At 39.5% G+C, this 20,840-nt stretch overlaps 1 protein-coding gene across 1 annotated transcript in view; it reads right to left on the reverse strand.

The window, feature by feature from the left end:
- LOC104600818 (TNF receptor-associated factor homolog 1a-like) overlaps positions 1-20,398 on the reverse strand; it is a 42,881-nt gene extending 22,483 nt beyond the window's left edge. Inside the window, exons 1-6 of the mRNA XM_010263947.3 lie at positions 20,141-20,398; positions 19,225-19,439; positions 14,429-14,540; positions 14,139-14,227; positions 13,981-14,049; positions 13,775-13,904 (exon numbers count right to left, since the gene is read on the reverse strand). Coding sequence (XP_010262249.1) covers positions 13,775-13,904; positions 13,981-14,049; positions 14,139-14,227; positions 14,429-14,540; positions 19,225-19,402 — 578 coding nt within the window. The 5' untranslated portion in view covers positions 19,403-19,439; positions 20,141-20,398. The remainder of the gene's footprint in view (positions 1-13,774; positions 13,905-13,980; positions 14,050-14,138; positions 14,228-14,428; positions 14,541-19,224; positions 19,440-20,140) is intronic.
- Between the last annotated feature and the right edge of the window lie 442 nt (positions 20,399-20,840).

Here is a 20,840-nt window from a genome sequence, read left to right on the forward strand (position 1 = left end):
AGCCACTGAATTGCCCTTGTCAAAATACATTCTTTAACTTCCGAGAAGCTCCTTTCTTTTTCACAAAAGATTCTGGTGTTCCTTTCTTCCCAAACTGTCCACAACAAAGCTGCTCTTATGCAATTCCACATAATTCTCCCTCTCTTTGTGTGCCATTCAAAAATAGATGGACTAAACAACAAACTAGTATCAGATGGCAGGTTCCACCTACACTCAAACAACATAAGAATCCAATTCCATAAAGTTGTAGCAAAGGAGCAAAAGATCAGTAAGTGATGACAGTCATCATTCTAAAATTTACAATGAACACACCAATTAGGGGATAAGCACCAATTTAGTCTTCTCTTTTGTAGGTTTTCAAAGGTGTTATCTTACCATAATAAACTTCCCAACAAAAAACAACAATCTTTGGGGGAATGGGCCTAGTCCAAAATTCTTTAACTGGGAAATTCTGAGGTGCAGAAGTGGAACAAAGGGACTTGAAGAAAGAGGAGCAAGTGAACAAACCATTTAGGTTAGGGGTCCAAATTCTTGTGTCAAGTTTGAGGGGATCTAAACAAATAGACTCGAGTGAAGACAATAAATCTGAAACACAAGCACTTTCATCATCATGTAACCCTCTACGGAAACCAAAATCCCAGTTTAGGGCCAAAGAAGAATCTGAGTAGAAAATAAAACTGGAAACCGGCTCTTTCTTATAAAGGGAAAGAGAGTTAAAAAAGGGGAAAAGGTCTTTAAGAGGTTGGTTGCCCACCCAAATGTCTTCCCAAAAAAGAACATTGTGTCCAGAATTAACATCATGCCTGACAGATTGAGAAAATAGGGTAGAATTCTGTGAATGGCCTTCCAGGGTGTTGCAAGAGTCGCCCGTTGAGATACCCCGGCATCCCAACCGTTCTGCAAACAGCCATGAATACTATTCACCACCTTGTGCCACAACCTCTCTCTCTCTCTAATGGCCATCTCCAAAGCCACTTCTCTAGTTGCTAGGGGACACCCATTAAAGGACCACAAATTGAACAATAATCATGGGGCAAGTAAAGGAGGAAGGTTCAAAACAAAAAATAGGATCTGTTGGAGGTGGACAGCCTTCTAAAGGTTGGCCCTGGCATAAAAAGCTGGTTAAATGGTTTCAGGAACTGCAGAACCCTTTTTTATTGATCAGTTATAGCTGGCCTTCAGAATGCCATCCACGAATGCAGAGATGGAATAACAAGTTGAATAAAAGTTCAGAAGTGGATCAATTTGAAAAATCCAGACCAAGAATAGACTATTTTATCAAGAAAATAAGGGTGATAATGAAGAACAGAGGATTAACTGAACAACACAATAATACTATACCAAGCACCAGGTTCATGTGAAAGCAAGGAGTTCTTAAATCCCTTTTTTATTGATCAGTTAAATTCTTCAATCCCTTAAGTGTTTTTTAATCAATTGATCTATTTCATTCTTTCTTTGATTTTATTCCGCCTAGCTTACTTTACAAGAGAGAATTAATAGACTAGAGGAATTATACAGAGATTAAACTATCTAATTGTAGAGAACACTGATGTGGGCCCCACAGCTACGGTCCCACTGTGTTCGTAGGGTAGAAGATGTTCTAGTCTGCCTAGGGTTAGCTATTGGTCATTTAGTTGTTTCAGTTGTTATTTATTTCAGCCTTATTTTTTGCTCTATTTGTTATGTAAAGACTAAGGGCAGATCTGTCCTTTCCATGTAATGAGCATAACCTATAAATATTAATTAAAGTGGCGGCGGCAGAACATTAAGCTTCTGCTCCTCCTTTCAACTCTTGTGTTCTATTGCTTCTCCTCCCTCTTCCTCTTCTTCCCTCTTACCTTTCTTCTTATTTTCGATCCTGAAATCCATTAGGGTTCAAGACTGATAACAGTCCTGAACTTCTACTTGGTATCAGAGCTAGGGTTTCTCATGTGAGTCTAGTCCAGACTACCACATGAGAACCATCTAAGGCTGGAAGCTGAGAAATCAGAGTTCGTTGACTGGTTCTTGGAGATCTCCAGAGGATTAGCAGCTGTTTGAAGAAGTGCCACAGTTGCAGCGAGTTGGTGATCAGGAAGAATCAAAGAAGGCTAGGGTTCGGGTAACCTTGGTAGGCAGCGAACTGCATCCTATTGTAAGTTTTTTATTTTCTGAGAGAAGTAATATCAGAGAAGATAGGTTGGACCTATCCAGCAAGGGTGGCCGAACCACTCTAGGTTTTTTCTCTCTATTCTCTAGGGTTTTGTCTTATCCCTGCGGCAAACCCTAGTATTGGACTGAACCTTGTGGTCTTATCCCTATGGCAAACCCTAATAGTTCTCCTCAACATTGATCAGTTTTAGGGTTTCATATTAACCCTAATACAAACCTTATCCGTACGGTACTGTCTGGAGTGTACGGCTTTTAGGACTGATTAAAACCTCAAATTGGCTTCAGCATATCAGATTGTTCTTCAAACTGTTTTTCAGTTTTCTTTTGGGGTTTCGAACACTTCTAAAGGGGTGAAAACAGTTCGGACTGTTGCTGTTGTGTGTGGCTATTGATTTCAGATCAGTTTTATACATGTGTCATTAACATCTACTGTGAGTACAGATTGGTTCTATACTGATTTTGTGATTGTGGCTGGTAGTCCTAGTGCTGGTTTTGACTGTAGTAACCCTAATTTTGAGACTTCTGGTTCTTGACCGAAATGGAGTTTAAGAATTCGGCAGAAGGCAGTTTTGGGAACAGTAGTTATGGTGGTGGTTCTGAGACAAGTTTTCAGATTACAACCGTAAAGTTTGATGGATCAAACTATTTGAAATGGGCCCAATCAGCCATGATGGCTATTGGGGGAAGGGGCAAAGTAGGGTATCTCTTGGGAGATGTGGCAGAACCTTCCAAGGGAGACCCTATGTATACCAAGTGGGTCCAAGAAAACTACTTGGTTATGACATGGCTCTGTAATTCTATGCAGCCCCATATCAGCCGAAATTACTCATGGGCAAAGACAGCCAAGGAGATATAGAATGTGATGAAAGAGACTTACTCCCAACCCCTTAATATTGCCAGAGCATATGAATTGAAATGTGAGGTGAATTCCCTTAAACAAGGAGAGAAACCGGTGTCGGTCTACTTCTCTACCTTGAAGTCCCTGTGGCATGAGATTGATCACTTAGAGACTCTTGAGTGGGAGAGTCCCAAAGATGCTCAGATACATGGAAAGCACATCGAGACAAACAGAGTGTTTGAGTTCCTGGCAGGACTGAATTCAGAATATGATATTGTGAGGCAACAGATTTTGACCAAAGATAGTGTGACCCTCTCTCAGGCATACTCCTTAGTGCACAATGAAGAGACCAGGAGGAAAGTCATGATGCAACCTCAACCGCTTACACCTGCCTTGGTAGCTGTCAAACCCAAAATAGAGGGTGATTCAGAGAGGAACAGAAAGAAGGAAGATAAAAGGGATGTGGTGTGTGAGCATTGCAAGAAACCTAAACACACAAAAGAAACATGTTGGAAGCTGCATCCACATTTGGTCCCGGCAAAGTTGAGAAATAAAAAGGGTAATGCTCATGTGGCTATGACTACTGATTCAGCATCCTCATTTGGTACAAGAGGCACACCATTAGAGACCTTAACTGCAGTTCGGGCTGCTCTAATACAATTGGAGAAGGAAGTTGGCAGTTCAGCTCAGTTACCGCAGTCATCGTCAGCCCCGGCCACATCGGCCTTTGCACACTCAGGTACTCGAGCCTCAGCCTACCATGCCTCCGCTCTAGGTACTACTGAACCTTGTTGGGTAATAGATTCAGGTACATCCGACCATATGACTAGCTTGCCCTCTTTGTTTACTACTTATTACTTATCTTCTGGTAGGGATAAAGTATCTATAGCTGATGGCTCTCGTCCCTATTTCTGGCAAGGGTGACATCAAACTGTCGGATACTATATCCTTGTCCTCTGTCTTGCATGTTCCTAAACTGGATACTAACCTCCTTTCCGTTAGTAGTATTACCAAACATTTGAACTGCTCAGTAACTTTCTTTCCTGACCGATGTGTTTTTTAGGACCTGGAGACGAAGAAGGTGATTGGGACTGGCCGTGAGACGAATGGGATCTATCTGCTCGAGGAGAGTTCTCGTCCGGAAGAGTCAGTGGATAAGAAGTTACTTGTTTCTCAGGTTGTGAGTCCGGTTATGCTTTGGCATAACCGATTGGGTCATTTATCTTTTCGGTCCTTGAAGAGTCTATTAACTACTTTGTTTGAGTTTGTTGACTCATCTCAGTTGAAGTGTGAAAGTTGTGAGTTTGCTAAACATTGTAGAAACTCTTATTCATTGAGTAATAAAAGGAGTAATAGTTCTTTTGATATTGTGCATACTGATGTTTGGGGGCCATATCACATTCCTTCTATGGGTGGGTATAGGTATTTTTTGTTATTTGTTGATGACCACACCCGGTTTTCTTGGGTTTATCTTATGCGTTCACGTGATGAGGTGCCTGCCCTGACCCAAAACTTCCACCAAATGAATCTAACTCAGTTTGATGCCAGGATCAAAGTGCTTAGATCTGATAATGCATAGGAATACTTTGCTAAGCCATTGGCATCGTACCTCCTTAATCATGGGGTTATCCACCAGAGCACTTGCCCTCATACACCTCAGCAGAATGGGGTTGCAGAAAGGAAGAATAGGCACATCTTGGAGGTGGCTAGAAGTATTATGTTTACCTCCAATGTCCCTATTCGCTTCTGGGGTGATGCTATCCTTACGGCAGTATATCTTATTAATCGGATTCCTTCCCGGGTTCTTGATATGAAACTTCATTTTTCCCTTCTATACCCCAATGAGGAGTTGTTCACTATTCCCCTCAAGACATTTGGTTGTACCTGTTTTGTTCAGCTTCTCGGTCCCCATCACTCCAAGTTTGAACCCAAGCATCTTTCTTGGTTATGCACAAACTCAAAAGGGTTATTGTTGTTATGATCCTGTCTCAGGGAAGAAGTTTGTATCCATGGATGTCACTTTCTTTGAGGAGACACCCTACTATTCTCGGGTCTCTCCTCAGGGGGAGAGTAGTGAGCGTGGAGATTTGGGTCCTTTTCTTCAGGGGGAGTGTAGTGAGGACAGGGTTAATACTTTTGGGGCTGTTCCCTTACCTATTCCAGTTGGTGATGAGGGCTGCAGTAGCGAGGGTGGTCAGAGGGATCGGGAGTTGAGAGTCTATCACAGGCGATGCAGGCAGGTTGATCCCGGTCATCAGTAGTCCCGGCCAGCTCCAACCTCTTCTGCGGCTCCAAGTCCAGATATTACAGTCCCAGGGCCCACAGAGACTCCTTCCATTGTTGCTACCTCACCCTCTACAGATGACCTTGACCTTCCCATTGCCCTCCATAAAGGAAAACAGCATTGCACCACATCTACAGCCCACCTCCAGTTTTTGTCCTATGATCACCTATCTCCCTCCTACAGGTCCTATCTCACCTCCATTGCTGATGTCCCTATTCCGAGAACAGTGCAAGAAGCCCTATCAGTCCCGGAGTGGAGAGGTGCAATGCAAGTTGAAATGGATGCCCTGTTAAAAAATAATACCTGGGAGCTAGTTGACTTGCCCAAAGGAAAAAAACCAGTTGGATGCAGGTGGGTATTACTGTGAAGCACAATGCGGATGGTTCCATTAAGAGGTACAAAGCTCGGCTAGTTGCAAAAGGGTTCACTCAGACTTATGGTATAGATTACTTGGAGACATTTGCCCCAGTAGCCAAGATGACCACCATTCGGGTTCTATTATCACTTGCAGCAAGGTACACTTGGCCTTTGTACCAAATGGATGTTAAGAATGCCTTCCTGAATGGGGACTTGCAGGAAGAGGTTTACATGCAGTTGCCTCCTGGATTCTATGATACAGAGGCAGGTAAGAAGGCTTGCCGGCTCAATAAGGCATTGTATGGTTTGAAGCAGTCACCTAGAGCTTGGTTCGACAGATTCAGACTAGCCCTTGGGAAGTTCGGTTATGTATAGGCCCAGTCAGATCATACACTGTTCATCAAGAGGGTGGAATCGTCACTGACACTACTTGCAGTATATGTTGATGATATTGTGGTGACAGGAAATGACAACCATGAGATTGAGTCCCTCAAACAGCTCCTTCATCAAGAGTTTGAGGTGAAAGATATGGGTACACTACGGTATTTTTTGGGTATTGAGGTTGCTAGATCTAAATAGGGGATCTTTGTCTCTCAGAGGAAATATGTTTTAGATCTCTTGGCTGAAACTGGAAAGTTGGGTGTCAAACCTGCAAATACACCCATTGAACAGAACCACAGGATTAGTGCAGAGAGTGGGGAGCTGCTTTAAGACAAAGTTATGTTCCAGCGATTAGTGGGAAAGCTCCTATATCTATGCCTCACCCGGCCAAATATCAGTTATGCCGTTAGTGTTGTCAGTCAGTACATGCATTCTCCTAGAACCACACACCTTCTAGCAGTAGAAAGAATACTAGCATACTTGAAGAGATGCCCGGGTAGAGGTATACTGTTCAAGAACAATGACCACATGAAGGTGGAAGTGTATACGGATGCCGATTGGGCTGGGTATGTTGATGACAGAAGATCTACCTCTGGATATTGTGCTCTTGTGGGAGGTAACCATGTCTCTTGGAGGAGTAAGAAACAGAGTATTGTCTTCCGATCTAGTGCTGAAGCTGAGTACAGGTCAATGGCTAATGGAGTGGCTGAAATTCTTTGGCTGAGATCACTACTTGAGGAGTAGGGTATTGAGTATGAAAAGCCCCTGATGCTGTATTGTGATAATCAAGCGGCTATTAATATAACACACAACCCAATGCAGCATGACAGGATTAAACATATTGAAGTTGATCGACACTTTGTACGAGAGAGGATCTCATCACAAGAAGTGTTTCTCCCATATATCACCTCCAACATGCAGCTGGCAGATATCCTCACCAAAGTTGTACCATGAAAGAAGCTAGAGGCAGATCTATCCAAGTTGGGAATGATAAACATTTATTCCCAACTTGAGGGGGAGTGTAGAGAACACTGATGTGGGCCCCACAGCTACGGTCCCACTATGCTCGTAGGGTAGAAGATGTTCTAGTCTGCCTAGGATTAGCTATTGGTCATTTAGTTGTTTCAGTTGTTATTTATTTCAGTCTTATTTTTTGCTCTATTTGTTATGTAAAGACTAGGGGCAGATCTGTCCTTTCCATGTAATGAGCATAACCTATAAATATTAATTAAAGTGGCAGCAGCAGAACATTAAGCTTCTGCTCCTCCTTTCAACTCTTGTGTTCTATTGCTTCTCCTCCCTCTTCCTCTTCTTTCCTCTTACCTTTCTTCTTATTTTCGATCCTGAAATCCATTAGGGTTCAAGACTGATAACAGTCCTGAACTTCTACTCTAATCAACCACATACATGAATAATTCTTCAATCCATGGGTGGGACGCTGGAGTACCTCAACAGGCAACTTTGGCAACTTTGTGGAAAGTGATTAATGGTATTCTTCTTCAATTTCTCAAGTTTGTCAGTTATGATGTCTGTGCTGGTAACTCCATCCTCTTCCCTTCTTTATGCTTGCCTTGGGAGGACACTTGACTTGTATCAACATTTTTCTCCCCTTTGGGAAATCCATTGGCACCAATCTAGGATTTAGGGTTCGGTATAGGTTTAAGGAAGGATGAAATTGATTGTCTAACCATCCTGCAAAGCCTCCTTGATAAAGTCTGTCTGGACCATTCAGAACTAGATAAACAGATTCGGGCACCCTGGATGAATGCAGGCCCCTCTGGGATGGGAGGGGTGCTGAGGAATGGGACTGGTAATGTGGTTCTCCATTACTCAGGTCCTCTAGGAGTTGAGAACTCTACTAGGACAGAATTGCTGGCTGCCATCCAGGATGTACACCTTGCAGTTCGGCTACATTTGGAACAACTGCTAGTTGAAGGGGATTCCAAGGTGGTAGTGGGTTGACTACAGAACCCAGAGTCCGTAACATGGTTTTTTTAGAATGAAATTTAAAAAAAAAAAATCAAGTGGCTGACAAGGAGCTTGGCTGTAAGAGCAAAATCGGTGGGGAGATCAGCAAATGCTTTGACTGATTGTCTAGCAAAGCAGGTGCTAAACAGGGAACAACAATATTGGGTTCAATTGTAGATTGATTATTTTTGTGTGTGTTTTCTAATTTCTACTTGTTGTTAAAAGATGATGCAGCTCGCACCTCTTCAAGGGAAGTTTGTACCTGAAATGCTTTTTTGATTAATGAAATTTTAATTTATTTATCAAAAAAATCTTCAATCCATCAATTAACCTATTCTGTTTCTTCCCAAGTGGTTAAAAATCCATTAAAATATTCTAATCTTTCTTTGGATATCAGTCTACCTAGTATACATACAAAGCATGTACTTTTTTTAAGATAAAATAGAACTTTTATAAAAAGAAAAAAGATGCAAGAAAATTGAAGGTGTATAATGATGACTACATTAGAAATTTAAAGGAGTTAATATCTGTATTTGAAATTATCAAAAAAAAATATCTCTATTTGAAAACATATCCAATTTGAGAGTGAAGCCAAGGAAAAGTGGAGTAGCAGGAAGCCAGGAATCATTATGCAAGTTGAGGAGCTGGAACATTATGCAGACTTGTTGGGTTATGAAATCAATTTGAGTACGTTGGGCATTCCCTAGGTAGCAATCAAAGGACAAAAGGCTTTTGGAAACCAGTGCTGGAAAGGTTTACAAAAAAGTTAGCCTTGTAGAAAAGGAATATTACATCTCGTTGGGTAGAAATTGGAAGGATAACATTAATGACCAACCTACCTATTTATTTCCTTTCCACCTTTAAATTCCAATCAAGGTGGCAAAGAAATTAGAAAAATACATGAGGGACTTTCTTTGGGAACCGGGTGAGGAAAGAAAAGACCATCTCGTCAAGTGGCAAATGGTGTCTAGGGCTAAAGATCAAGGTGGATTGGGGATATGAAATTTGATTTATAGGAATACTACTTTGCTTGGTAAATGGTTGTGGCACTTAACATTAGAAAGGGACAGGCTCTGTCATTAGGTTATTAGGAGTTTTCATTATGCTTCGGACAATGGCTAGGATGCTACGGTAGCTTCTTCTTCAAAAAGCTCCCCTGGAAATCTATCTGTAGGGTACTTCCTTTTTAAGACTTATCAAGTATGATGTGGGTAGTGAGGATAATTTTTTATTCCAGGAATACCTCTAGTTGGTGGACGGACAATTCCACTCTCCAAAAACAATTTCCCTTGTTATATTCATTGTCAATTTATAACATGGAACCCATTTCTAAATTTTAACTTGCATCCTTGACTAGCTTCGGTTGGGATTTTGGGTTTAGAAGAGAATGAATGTGATTCCAAATTTTCCTCTTGGACAATCTTGACTCTATTTTCTTGGACAGTCAGGCTAGTGACAGTAGGATTTGGTCAACATCTCCCACTAGTCTATTTTCCTAGGCCTCTTTTTTCAGCTCTTCTGGGGTATTCTAATAGTCTAGGGATGAACTTTCCGCTGAAAGAAATTTGGAGTAGACCTGTCATTCCTAGGATTCAAGCCTTCTGTTAGAAAGTGGTTTTGAGAAAAGATCAATACCCATGACATGCTACAAAAAAGGAGGCCTTTTATGTACCTTTCCCCTCATATATGCTGTCTTTGCAAAGCAAGTGGTGAGCCTATTCCTCACTTACTAATCTCTTATACCTTTGTGAATTGTGTTTGATTGGAGCTGTGCTCTCTCTTTGGGTGCAGGTGGGAGGCTCCTCAAGATGTGGCTGGTTTGTTTACCCCAAACTTCCCACGACAGCCTTATAAAATGGGCAAAATCTTGTGGAGGGCAGCAGGGGCAGCAGTACTATGGGCAATATGGGAAGAGAGGAATGGAAGAATTTTCAAGGAAAAAAGCAAAACAGTAGGAGATATAGTGGACAGTGTAAAAACAAGGTTGCTAACTGGGTAAAAACAATGAAAGCTTTCAAACAATTTCATGTGAAAGAAATAATGAGAACTTGGGGGAAAGTGACTACCTCTTCTAAGATAAAAGATAAGGCTGTGATGGAATGAAAACCACAGACAATTCAAGAAATGAAGCTAAATTTTGATGGAAGTTCATTTGATAACCCAAGTCTGGTAGGAACTGGAGGTATTTTTAGAGATTAAACAGGATCAATCAAAGCTTTATATTCTGGACCTATTGGAATTGGTGATTCTATCAAAGCAGAAATAATGGCACTGCTACAAGGCTACAGGATAGCCAAGCAGCTAGGAATCCAACATTTAGAGGTGGAGGAGTATTCTAAAGTGGTCATATCTTGGTTAACCAGAGATATTACTGGAGTTTGGGTTTATAGGCTTGCTATAAGGGAAATCAATTCATTCACTAACAAGGTGGGAGCTACTTTTAAAGTTTTAATTGGATTAGGAGAACAGCAAATGGGATGGCAGATTGTTTGACAAAGCAAGGGTCCCATCCTTTGTACTCAATTTATTATTTTATTTCATCATTAATTAATGAAATTTATGTTTATTATCCAAAAAAATGAACGATACAAGAAAGGTGAACAAAACTCACCCGGAAGAAGAAAGATAATAAAAACTCCAACAAACTCAAAAGATCTCGTAAACATATTCATCAGCTACTACAGAATCTCCCACTCAAACGATAATAAGAAAAAGAAAATCGCGTCCCCATCAAAATTGCAAACACCAGTAACCACACCCTAAGAAACTGCAAAAGATCAAAGTTCAAAAAACAAGACTCCAAAACAAAAGAAATTCAACTTCATTATTTAGCTCTTTTAGCTGTTTGAATGGGAAACTCAGTATTCTTGGAACAGTTCTTGGATATCTTCACCTTTTTGACAGAACCCATTCCAAAAAGGCACCCTTTCAGTCTTGCATAAACTTTAGAGACCCGCACCATTTGACAATTTTTCTGCCACCTAAAACACCTTAGCCGTGCAGTGTTTTAAAAGCACAAGGCGCAAAAAAGGTGCAGGTGTCAATTTGCACCTGAGGTGCAAGGCGCAAGGTGAGGCATGCGCCTTTTTTGAAGCAAGGCACAAAAATACAAAAAAAAATGCCAGAAAATTCAAAAAAAAATGCCAAAAAATTCAAAAAATATTAAACATAATATTACTAAAAAATATAAAGTTAAATTTTAAAATAATGTTTTAAAAAACCTATTATCTAAATTTAAAATACATAAACTTCAAAAAAAATGCCAAAAAATTCAAAAAATATTAAACATAATATTACTAAAAAATATAAAGTTAAATTTTAAAATAATGTTTTAAAAAACCTATTATCTAAATTTAAAATACATAAACATAAGATGTAAAGCATATTCAAATGAGAATTTAAAAATAAAATCAAACATATAAAACATTTTCAAGCATGTAAAACCTCTAATCTCTTTTTTCACTCAATTGCAGTACTTCACATAGCTAATGTAATGTAAAACATATTACATTCCTGATTCTACGAGCCGCCTTTGTGCCACGCCCCTCAAGGCAAGCCCAAACAAGTCCACATTAGGTCTTAAATCCTTAGTTTTCACATAAAAAATAATGACTTTTTAGTTTTAATTGCTTTTTAAGAAGACATTTTATTAGGATGAATGAATGAACAAACACTGGCTCACAAACATTTCTTCTCTTCCACCAAAAACAAGCATTCCTCTGTAGAATTATCTTCTGCCTCTGACCAAATGTGAGAACCTGAAATAGCTTCAACCAGTTCTCTCTCTACCCCCAAATTCAGGCCCTCATTTTTTATCAGCTTCACCTTTCAAACACTCCCAACTCCAACTGCTACATCATTGCCTCCCTTTTCTTCAATGATTGAAATCTCTATCGCTTTCTCCAGATCAGCCACTTTTCCATCCCTGTTACCTTTACCTTCCTCAACCGAACCTGCCTCCCTGTTGTTGAATCTGTTAACTTTACCTTTGTCGTCTCTGTTCTTCCTTGGTTCTCCCTTCAATTGGCCTGAAACTTCTCCTTTAGGTTCATGCAACACCTTTTTCTAAGGCTAAATTTGAATCATCCCCCTTGCCTCCTCTTTTATTTTTTTGAAAAAAGGGTAAAGTATGATTGCATTAATATAAGGTCCTGTGTGCAATGAGAAGCTGTACAAAATGAAGGACCTCAAAAAAAGGCCATCTTCAAAAATGTATAATCAGAAATACTAACTCTAAAAACAGTATGTATAGACATCCAACTTCTCAAAGCCTCTATTGCCAAGTTAATGACCTCGGCTTCAGTAGTTGTTCCTTTCTGACCACACAGCCCACAGAACTGCCGTAGGGATGGAAGTCCAGCATAAATTTCCTTTCTTAGACAGCCCCTGGATATGCCACTCCTCTAGCAGAGCTCTTTACTGAGGCTGGCATGCACCAGCTTAGATTCAGGGAATTGAAGAAGTGTGACCAAACTGCAGAACTAAACTTGCAATGAAGGAAGAGATGCCTGATGATTCTACTTGCATATTGCAAAAACAGCACCTCCAATCTGACAGATTAAGACCTTTTTCAGCAGCATTTCTTCGGACAAACACCTCTCCAGAGCTGCCACCCATACAAAAAACTTGACTTTTGGAAAAGCCAAATTCCCCCAAACAGCACCTCCAGAGCTGCCACCTCTTGGAACAGATTAAGAAAATCTGTCTCCTCTCATGGCCCATAATTTCGGCCCAATGTCTAAACTCATATTAGACCACTACTAACAATGTGCCCCACTAAATGTCTCTCAAAGATCTACCCCGTAAAGATATTCAGAACATCCCAAAAAACCAAGTTAATGGCATTAGGCCCACTTGCCTCACTTTTACTCATCTTCTCAACATGTAACAGACCATCAGAAGGATCACCAGCCACACTGCCACCTTAGACAAAAAAATCTTCAAAATTTACAAGATTGCCATCATCTTCATCAACCTCCTCCCCACCCTGGGCCTTACTGGGCCTACTATAGTTGCTGTTACTAATGCTGTTATTGTTTATTAAGGAGTGTGTTGCGAGGCAGGGGCATAGATGTCATTGTAGATCTTGTTATAATAGAAACCTATAAATACTAAATCTGGGCGGCAGAAACTGATTGAGATCTGCTCCATTTCTCTTCTCATTCTTCTTCTATTCTCTTCCCTTCTCTTCCTCTCTTCTTTCTTCTGCTTTCTTCTGGTTTTCTCTTATTTCTCTTTTGGTTTTCTTGCTGAAACTACATCAGAATACTGATCAACTGTGAACAGCACCAGCCATCTTTATGCATGGGGAGATGTTCCCAATGCACGGATGTAGTGTTTTGTGGGTAGGTGTGGGTAGAGTTTTTGTGGGTAGGACATCCAGAGTCATAATAAACATCAAAGCACAGAGGGACAGATTGCACATTATCTGTCTCAACTTTCAATTAGAATTTTTGCACATTGCAGGTCTTCCCAGAGCCTATTTCAAACACCATATCTTTTGACAATACCACAAGAATTTACAATTACCAAGCCTGAGTACTCCAGACGTGGAGAGGGATCCCATAAATGTTAATCGAAATGAAAGAGAGAGGAATACGAAAGGTAGCCTAATTTAGAAAGCCAACCCCAACACTAAAAATTCAACAAGCCGAAATTTTTGTGTTTTTCAGGCTCAATTTCAATGAAATGAGAAGCATGAAATACAAATAAACAACATGGGAAAGATATAAAAACAATGCAATGGATAAATACATTTTAATAAGTAGAATGACAGATAACTATCAGTATAGCACCTGATAACTTGGACTTGAGCCTTTATAACAAGTGTGTCAGCAACAATGAACCCGTCCAACACTTTTGACAACTCCATAAATTTTTTCCACCCCCAATCATGCTCTTTCTTCCAGAACCGATGCAAGGTATCTGCCAAATTTCCAATTGTCAACCTAGAAGAATTAAAAACAAGCCAACCTGCTTTGGAAATAGAAAAGCAACTGACCAGAATATTTAGATTTCTTAGGATCTTTATTCACAACAGCTATTGTAAACTGTGCAAAATGGCTCCATCCTGTCTCCGAAAAAGAACATCAGCTACCAAGAACCAACAATAATGATTATTTACAGTTAGAAATCACGAAACATGGACTAACCACAAACCTGGAAGAAGCTTCTCATGATTAGCAACACAAAGAAACAAAGAGAGATGATTGCAAACATCACATCCTTGTGGGTATATTAAAATGTACCTGTAACGCAAGTATGAAAACACTTGATCAAAGTTAACATTTTTTTCCTTTGTTTTTTGTGATATAAACTGCAATCATGTGCATTCACTACATATGTCAATAATGAATTTATCATGCTTAATCCTCCGTAAGAATTTAAACTAATTAAAGAAGCAAAAAAAAGGTGCATCACATAAGCCAAATAAAGTTTAAGTCCTATACCACTTGTAGCCACCAACTTCAAATGCATTACTCCGAAGTTCCCTTTTGCTAATCTGTGAAAAGTTCTCTATCTTCCATGTAAACTTTCCATATAGTTCAGAGGGTTTTGGGCCTAAATAAAAGCCATTCAAGATTAGGAAGAATTTAAACACATCAAAGTGCATAATTTAATAAAGAAGGAGCAGAGTAGATCAGTAGAGAATGTTATATCCAGGGATAGGGCAAGGTGCCTTTTGTGTGTGTGTGTGTGTATGTGTTTGGGGGGTGGGAGGACTATAGGATGGAGACCACATCCTACCACCCCCAATACGCATAAAGGGTGTTTCCACTTTTCAAAACCTCCAGGGTTGCCCTTGCATAAATTTTACCAGGAAAATGATGTGAATTTGCATGTACCAATACGTAATAACCAAAAAAATGATAAAATATACAATAAAAGAAGTATGAATAGAAAGAAGAGAACGAAGTCAATGCACTTTTATCCTCTGCAAGAGGAGAACAGAAAGGAAAGACCAGCAAAGAAAAAGAGACATTGCCTTCTTCATCCAGCCTAGGACCAACGACTTCTTCCATATTGGTTAAGATGTTTGTATGTATTAACCCAACAACAATAATAATAACAATTAAACCAAACTTGCACATTAACAATGCTATGGTGCTTGTATCCATGACTCCTGTACAGTAGCAAGAGATCATCTCGCATATCAACACCGTAAAATGAGATATGCAAATGCAAAATCATCCTATAATACTACTAGAGTAAACAAGACACTTGAGGCTTTGGCGTGCTTAGGAGTTTAAAAGTCATTACCCAATGTTCGTCCCAGCTATCTGGGGTGGACTGGATACAGACCTAACCTCCAGCATTTTCTAGCATAAAGTGGCTGCTCTCAGACTCGAAAACGCATTCTCATGTTTGTCAGCCAAAGGTTTAAGCAGTACACCAAGCAATGGATTTTTTTGAACAAGGTATTGTATTAAATATCAAAAAACGATATACACCCCCAAATCCACAAAGCAATGGCTCACCAAGAGGCACCACAAATTGGAATGTTTTTAAACCACAACAGATTGTATCTCATCACTCAGTCAATTGCTTATACTAGCTTTCAATTATGCAGGTTAAAATAAGTCACTAGGAATTCCTCTCCTTTACCTGTGCTTGTTTCCATGTAAAAGAAGCAGAAAACAAAGCTTACGCTGTAAAGTGCAAAACATCATAACTGAAGTTTTACAATTGAAAATTCATCAAAAAAAAAAGTTTTACAAATGAAAATTCTCCACCCCTTATATAGTGAAATAAACAAAGCCTTACAACTCTCAATTATGAAAAGCATGGCAATCCTCCAATGGGCATACTATTTCTATTTTTAAGATGTTGACTTAACCCAAATACAGGGAATTTTGATTTTTTTTGGCTTATGTAACACATTAAACAGCATCTCAAGGGGCAAAAATGCTGCAAGGTGCACATATGTTGCCTTCCCTAAGGCAAAGCATAATAGAAAGAAGTGTGGTCCAGGTGAAGGTGTGTTTATATAATATATACCTTGATAATTTTCCTTTTTATTACATTTTCTAATTGGTAACAGTTAACTTTAATAATTTTGAACAAAAGAATTCTATGCAAGCATTAACCCTTAATTTGGCCTAACACAGCCCCCCAACCCTTTCAGCTATGACTATTTCTTTACTTTGATCTTACAATTCTCCACCTTGGGACGACACTACCCAATACACTTGGTTCCTTATTATACCTTTGTCTTGCTAGTGATTCAGCCACACTACTGGCTGAACATGGGGTCCATTTATGTTACTCCCAATAGTTTTGCCATTTCCTTAATGTCCCTTAACTCATGTCTGTAGTGTAAAGATCCCATCTAATCATTTAGCAGCCAGCCCACCACCACATGCAAGTCACCCTCTACTGTTAGATTCCTGAAATTCAGTCCTTTGGCCAAACTTAAACTTTGTTGAAGAACAGCCTTCAATTGCTCCCTAATAGTATCTCATTATCTCCAGACCCTATAGGACCAGAAAAAAGCAAAAAAGTGACCTTCGTTATCTCTAAAAATACCCCCAACTACAGAGTTACCTGGAATACCAATACTGTAGCCATTAAAGTTTAGTTTAATCCTCCTCTGATCAGGGTGATCCCATTCAACAATAAAAGTTTAAGGAATTTGCAATGCCTTGCCAATTCCTGACAATGACTAGGTTAATGTAATCAGCAAAAGCATCCAATATCTTAACCAAATGAGACACCTCAATAGAGACATTCTTTATCAAAGCTTCCTCTGGTAGCTTCTCCTTAAACATTCCTGCATTTCTTTCCTTCCAAATACTCCAAAGAGTGGCTGCTCTCATACATCGCAGCAGAACCTTATCTCCCCTTGGAAGGAAGAAAAAAGAGCTGTTCAACAGGCTTAAAATTTCATTAGGAGCTTCCCATCTGCAACCAAAAGGGGGAAAGAAATACTACCATATGCCCAGATGCATTAGAACAGGAGAGGAGAGTAGTAGGTGATGTGTAGTTTCACAACTTGCCCAACAAAAAATATGTGCTAGGTGAAAGACAAGCAAAAGGTCCGAAAACAGACCCACCCAGCTGTATTACAGCCTATATTATAACTGAGCCCAGTACATATGTTGTCTTTGAACTCCTTGTTTTGCTAATCCATGTTCTAAACAATTAGCAGATCTCCTAATCCACTTGATTTGAATTGCCATATCTCTTGAAAGCCATTTGAAACGTCTGAATTCATTCCTAAGCTTCCAAATAACCCTGTCACCTTTCTTTAACCACCTCACTACCAGCTCCAAACCACCTTCAAGAACCAATCTTCCAATTCCCATATTTCTAGCCATCTTTACCCCAAATACTTTAGCAAAAAATTCTGCACTTACAGACTCACCTTGCTCAATTGAACCTGAAAACAAAGCATGTATAGTGCCACCCTCATCTCTGACCACCCCTCCAATTCCTGACAGACCTGAATTGCTCAGACTACTATCATCAAAGTTCAATTTCAACCACCCACCCATTGGGGGAGACCACACCAATTTTGAAGTTTATTTTCTGCATAAGAGTAGATTTACTTCTTATAACTAGATGCTTTAGCATATATTTAGTTCCTCAATGACTCATTACCCCTTCTGATATGAGAAAATGGATGTAACCATGCATCTCATAAAACTATAAATTGGTTAATGACCTCGAAATTTTGTTGGTTCTTGCACATGATTTAGTAGCTTGAAATGAAGTTGAATATGCAATCTCTGGATGCAACCTGATGGCCATTTCCTCTTTTCTCCCCATCAGAGGTGATAGAACCATCCATTCAATAATGGATCCCCAAAAGGTTATACACTTACACTGTCTCTGACACAGGAATGTCCTCATGCACAGAAAAGGACTTATCCAAAGTTTGGATTTGATTAGAAGGCTTATCTGGAAAATGTACAGCAACAAATTTTGAGGCCATTTTGTGGTTATTTTGCACATGAACCTTTGTTTCACAAGGCAAGCTATATGTCTCTAGAAAGCTCTTAGAGCCGACTTTCCAATGCAACAAACTGAGCATGATTTGGAGTCCTACGCAAAGCTATGACCATTTTCTTTTGAAGGGTGCAGTGCTGATTGTTGGATTCCAGAAATGATTAACTCTGAGTCTTTTGAATCTCTATGTCTTTTCTACTTTCAATGTCTTGACTTCTCTGGAATAGTTCATGAATCTTGTTATTTTTAATTCACTGTAAGTAGTTTTCTTATTAATTACTCAGTTTAGGGGGGTTGTTCCAAGCAAGTCTATATAACCCTCTAGTCCTACAAAACAAAGAGATCAGAATTTTGAGTTGAATAAAATTGAACCTTTCAGTTTATTAAGAAGGAGCTCATGTATCTTGGATTATCTCTTGTGTCCCTCTCCTTAACTCCATTGTGGTGTTTTTGGCATTAGTCTCCTCCTACTTGGAATATCCCAATGACAACCTTCTTTGCTAAAAAATTCATAGAAGATATCCATTCCAGTTGTACTGTCTGGAGTACTCAAGACAGGTCATGATAAGATAATCCCTACACATGCACATAAAAGAAAACGAAGTGTCCTGATGCATCCATTATGCAACAGTCCAAAGGTAAAATGATCCCACTTTCAGTTAAAACTTTAAATTATACCTCAAACATGTCAACTGCAACCTCCTTTATCACAGTAAGCCAGTTCTTCACCATACTAATAGCCATAGGCATTTACTAAGGCCATTCAAAGGTGATGTCAGCAAGACTTTTTCACACCACCATACACCAGATCATGAAAATGAAATTCTGACAAGAAAGTGTTGGACAGACAACTCTTCACGCACAGCACATGTCTGGGTAAAACTCAGTATATAGAGCCTCTTCCAAAAAACCTTCTCCATAATTGCAGTTTCACAATTAAAAACAATCCTAGTTCTCTTAGCATAGAAAGTTGATAATATCCTATGCATTAGTCAGCAGGCAGAAACACAATCTCTCATGGAGGAAAAATTAATTATGCCACTGTCAAGTTTGTAATTTCCTTTCAAGAACTCAATGAGCTTACAAACCACTAGAAGCCATTAATACATGGCAGCATAACACTATCTTTTTCTAATCATTTCCATTTAGGTAGCTTAGTTACCAGCTCTATAAAACATGCATAACAACTGATTGCTAACACATAAAAAGGACAGAAACCTAACTGGGGAAAAGGAAGGAGAAGCAAGAACTATTAGCAAATCGAAGTACCAATTCATAAGGCATGTAAGTAGCATACCACAATCATCATCATCGTCAGTGTCCCAGTATGGTGGTGAAGTAGATGGGGTTCCATTCTCCACCTGCTCAGATGACCGCCATTCTGCAAGTGCTTCCCCAGATTGGCAACGCTGCCCACTTGAGATCCCCTCCGAAGACCTCCCAACCCCACAATCATCGCTCACACTCCCAGCCATAATCCACTCCACCAATTTTCCCTTGGCGCTCCTTCACCTGCACCAAGCAAGAGTTAACAATCTAGATAAGGAAGTAACTATTGCCGCCTCAGGCCCTCAACTCCAACAGACCGATTGGCGAGCCAAATTTCACGAACAACATAGTATATTAAAAGTCATCCCGTTCATACCGGCTAATAACACAACTTGTAGAACACAAGAACAATTCGAAAATCCCAATCTGTAGGAAAATTAGGAGCACGAACCATCCCCATTTCCCAAATAAATACATCTTCTCGATAAAACTATTACGTCTCCAACATTTCCCTTTAACGAATTCAGACACTAAAGCCGAAAGTAAATAAAAAAATTAAAGTTCTGAATAAGAAAACCTGCGACCCCATCCATCACAGCTCCCATGAACAAAAGCCTAACATCAAAAACAATATCGAAATAAACCCTAAAATAGAAAAAAGTCACGACAAAGGAAATACTGAGACAAAATACCAAAATTCCCAAAAAAAAAAAAAATCCTGAACGGAGGAACCCACATACAGTGCAACAGAAAGCCAATTCCACGAAACCCAAATCGAATAACACATAAAGATGCCCAGGCAGAAAAAAAGAAAACGCAGAAGGAATCGGATAAACCCTAATCGAGGCAAACCCAACTGCAAAAATCCACAATAGGAGAAAGCTGCAGAAGAATCGAAATGAATAGCAATAAAAAAGTGAAGTCCTGGAGATCGAATCAAATACCTCTAACGATGAACGAAGTTCGTCAACAGTGAAAAGAAGCCGTTTTCCCCCCCATCGCAAGGCGTACAGAACATAGAAGAGAGAAGAAATTGGAGTCGGAAAGGGCAGAAGCAGAGCGCAGGCTCATAAAAATTTTTTATTAACAATAAGGAGATGAAGATATGAGAATTGAGAAGTTGAGAACAAGGGCTCCTCTCTCTCTCTCTCCCCTATTCTCTCTACAAAAGTACAAAATCACGAATTCCGCTTCGCCAAAGCAAAAATAAATAAAAACACAAACATTTTATTTAATTAAAATATTTTAGAAAGAATATCATTATCTGTTAAATTATAAACAAAATAATTAATAGCTACCACTCACTAGTGAGTAGTGACTATTGACTCCCCTTGCTTTGCATGTCCTCTATTTATAATTTACTAGACAACATAATGATCATTTTTTTCAGAAATGACTCACACGTTCTTATCATCTTCACCGTTAATTTTGTGGGTCCCATTTAGGTCGTTATCATGGATAGCTTTCAGCCATCTGATGTGTCAATTATTTTTAGAATTATGATAGTAGCTTATGTTATCCAGAGTTTAACAGAGATCTTGACTATCTACTCCAGGATTGGACCCATTTCATAGTGGGCCTGATCTCATTTATCTTAACACGTGGCAGCTTAAGACCGCACCTTGTTTGCTGTTAATGATAAGG

Source organism: Nelumbo nucifera, chromosome 3 (assembly GCF_055504915.1).
Source record: "Nelumbo nucifera cultivar China Antique chromosome 3, China Antique-T2T, whole genome shotgun sequence".
Classification (NCBI taxonomy): domain Eukaryota; kingdom Viridiplantae; phylum Streptophyta; class Magnoliopsida; order Proteales; family Nelumbonaceae; genus Nelumbo; species Nelumbo nucifera.